The 1,966-nt window shown below is 45.1% G+C and overlaps 1 protein-coding gene across 1 annotated transcript; it reads right to left on the bottom strand.

The window, feature by feature from the left end:
- Positions 1–459: 459 nt before the first annotated feature.
- LOC119305173 (glutaredoxin-C1-like) lies at positions 460–1,198 on the bottom strand. Its single transcript, XM_037581769.1, has one exon. It carries the CDS (start codon positions 1,088–1,090, stop codon positions 779–781), a length of 312 nt encoding a protein of 103 aa, XP_037437666.1. The 5' UTR covers positions 1,091–1,198; the 3' UTR covers positions 460–778.
- Between the last annotated feature and the right edge of the window lie 768 nt (positions 1,199–1,966).

The raw sequence follows: 1,966 nt of genomic DNA, 5'->3' as shown, positions 1-1,966 counted from the left end.
TTGACATGAATTTCTTATATGCCTACACGTTAGTTATAGTTGTCCTCACTTATCGACAACATTTGTTTTCTGCCTCATGGGCACAACGGGTTTTTCTAGTTCCCATTATACGCTAGTCTGTAAGCACTTTTTAGCAAAATCAATCTTCATTCTTCTCATAGCGCCAAACAATTAAAGTTTCCCCTTACAAAGATGGGATACGTAAACCAAAAGCATCATGGCCCACTTGCCAAGTTGGTACCTATTGAAGCTGAGAGACAGCATCTATTTATTGTTACAATTGGCATGGTGCACATATCAATCTAATTATAAACTAACATGAAAATATGACAATGAACTTTTTGTACAACAAGCTACGAAGTGTTCTGACAAAGCCGTACAAGAGATCAAGGATGCTTTTGCTGAAAATAACAAGTTCCACTTTTTGGTGCACTATCGAATTGCTGACAAGAAGGTACGCGACTGAACCTCAAGTTTCAGTATTCTTGTGTCCTTGCTATTTCAGAAACTTTGCATGTTATTTTACATGTCTTTGTTGTCTGTAGGACCGGAAACTAGTTACTACATTCTCTAACAATACGTAGCGTACGTGTTACGTGTATACAAGATGACAGGACACGTTCCCTATGCAGTGAAAAGAAAATGACTGCGTTTGCCTTAGTCTTCGTCATCACCTGATACAAGATGACAGAACACGTAGCATACGTGTACGTGTATATATTGTTATTGTCCCATGTCAGCTGCATGCGGCCGAATATGTACAAAGCCCTCCCATGCACTACACCCAGACAGCACCTGCATTACGAAGCAGCGGGACGAGCTTGCCGCCGAGATGAAGGGACATGACCTTGTCGGTGCATCCGACGAGCCTGCCGCCGATGAATACGGCGGGCACAGCAGGGTTGCGGCCGAGGAGCCGCACCAGCGCCTTCTCCATCTCCTTCCCCCTAGGGTCCTCGTCCAGTTCCACCACCGTCGGGTTCGCCCCGAGATCGCGGAGGAGGCTCGTCACCGTGTGGCACATGCAGCAGGAGCTCATGCCGAAGATCACCACCGCCCGCTGCCCCGCTAGCTTGGTCACCTGCTCCATCAAGCTTAGTGCTAATGCTAGCGAGCTCAATTAGTAGCTACAATCGCCTCAAGCTAGCTCTTCTATACGAGGCTTTGAGCTGTGCTGGCTTGCTTTGAGCTGGACATAGGGGAGCCTTGCATATATAGCCGTGGAAATGTGCACCGACAGGACGATCTTCGAGCAATTTGACCAGCAAAAGGTGATACGGGAGGGTTCGGACAAATGCCGACCTCCTTTAATTTGTGCGACACCATGTATGGGTTCAGTGTGGACTGTGGAGTATCGAATTTTTGGATGGCAATGGCGATGCGGCGACCTGATATACCAAAGGGGTACAATGAATTATATTGTGGATAAGGCATGGAGCTCTGACTTTTAGTAAATTCTCTTCTATCCCCTATTCGACATGTTAGATGAGAGAGACAAGGAGAGAGATGCTGGTGAGATCATATGGTCCTTTGCAGGTTTTTTTTCTTCCTAAAACAGTACAGATATAGATGCTCACATACACTCGTATGAAAGCACGCGCACATACTCTACCCCTATGAGCACGAGAACTTCGCCTTCCACTGAATTGATATTCCGCTTTTTATCATAGGAGTTAAATCTGGAGTTTGATCCCCAGTGGGCTAGAGCACCACCACCCTCCAAGCATAAGTTGGTTCCCGCCTTGTGTAGTCTTACACAAAATTCTATCATACTGTATAAGAGAGGGGAGAAATACTTGTAACAGTCTACAGTGGAAAGGATGTGGCTAAACCAGAGTGCCCTAACATGGCATCCATTTCCTGCGTACAGAATGCCCTTAGGGTGTTTATTAACAAAAATAAAATCCTTTGTTCATTTTTTTCTCAAATTTTTACCATGATCTAAATTTGCAGGTCTATAATATGT

Source organism: Triticum dicoccoides, chromosome 5B, assembly GCF_002162155.2.
Source record: "Triticum dicoccoides isolate Atlit2015 ecotype Zavitan chromosome 5B, WEW_v2.0, whole genome shotgun sequence".
In the NCBI taxonomy this organism is placed as follows: Eukaryota; Viridiplantae; Streptophyta; class Magnoliopsida; order Poales; family Poaceae; genus Triticum; species Triticum dicoccoides.
This window is presented reverse-complemented; position numbering and strand designations above follow the sequence as displayed.

Excerpts from the sequence above, each read along its gene's own strand:
- LOC119305173 (XM_037581769.1), bottom strand. The coding sequence starts at position 1,090 with ATGGAGCAGGTGACCAAGCTAGCGGGGCAGCGGGCGGTGGTGATCTTC.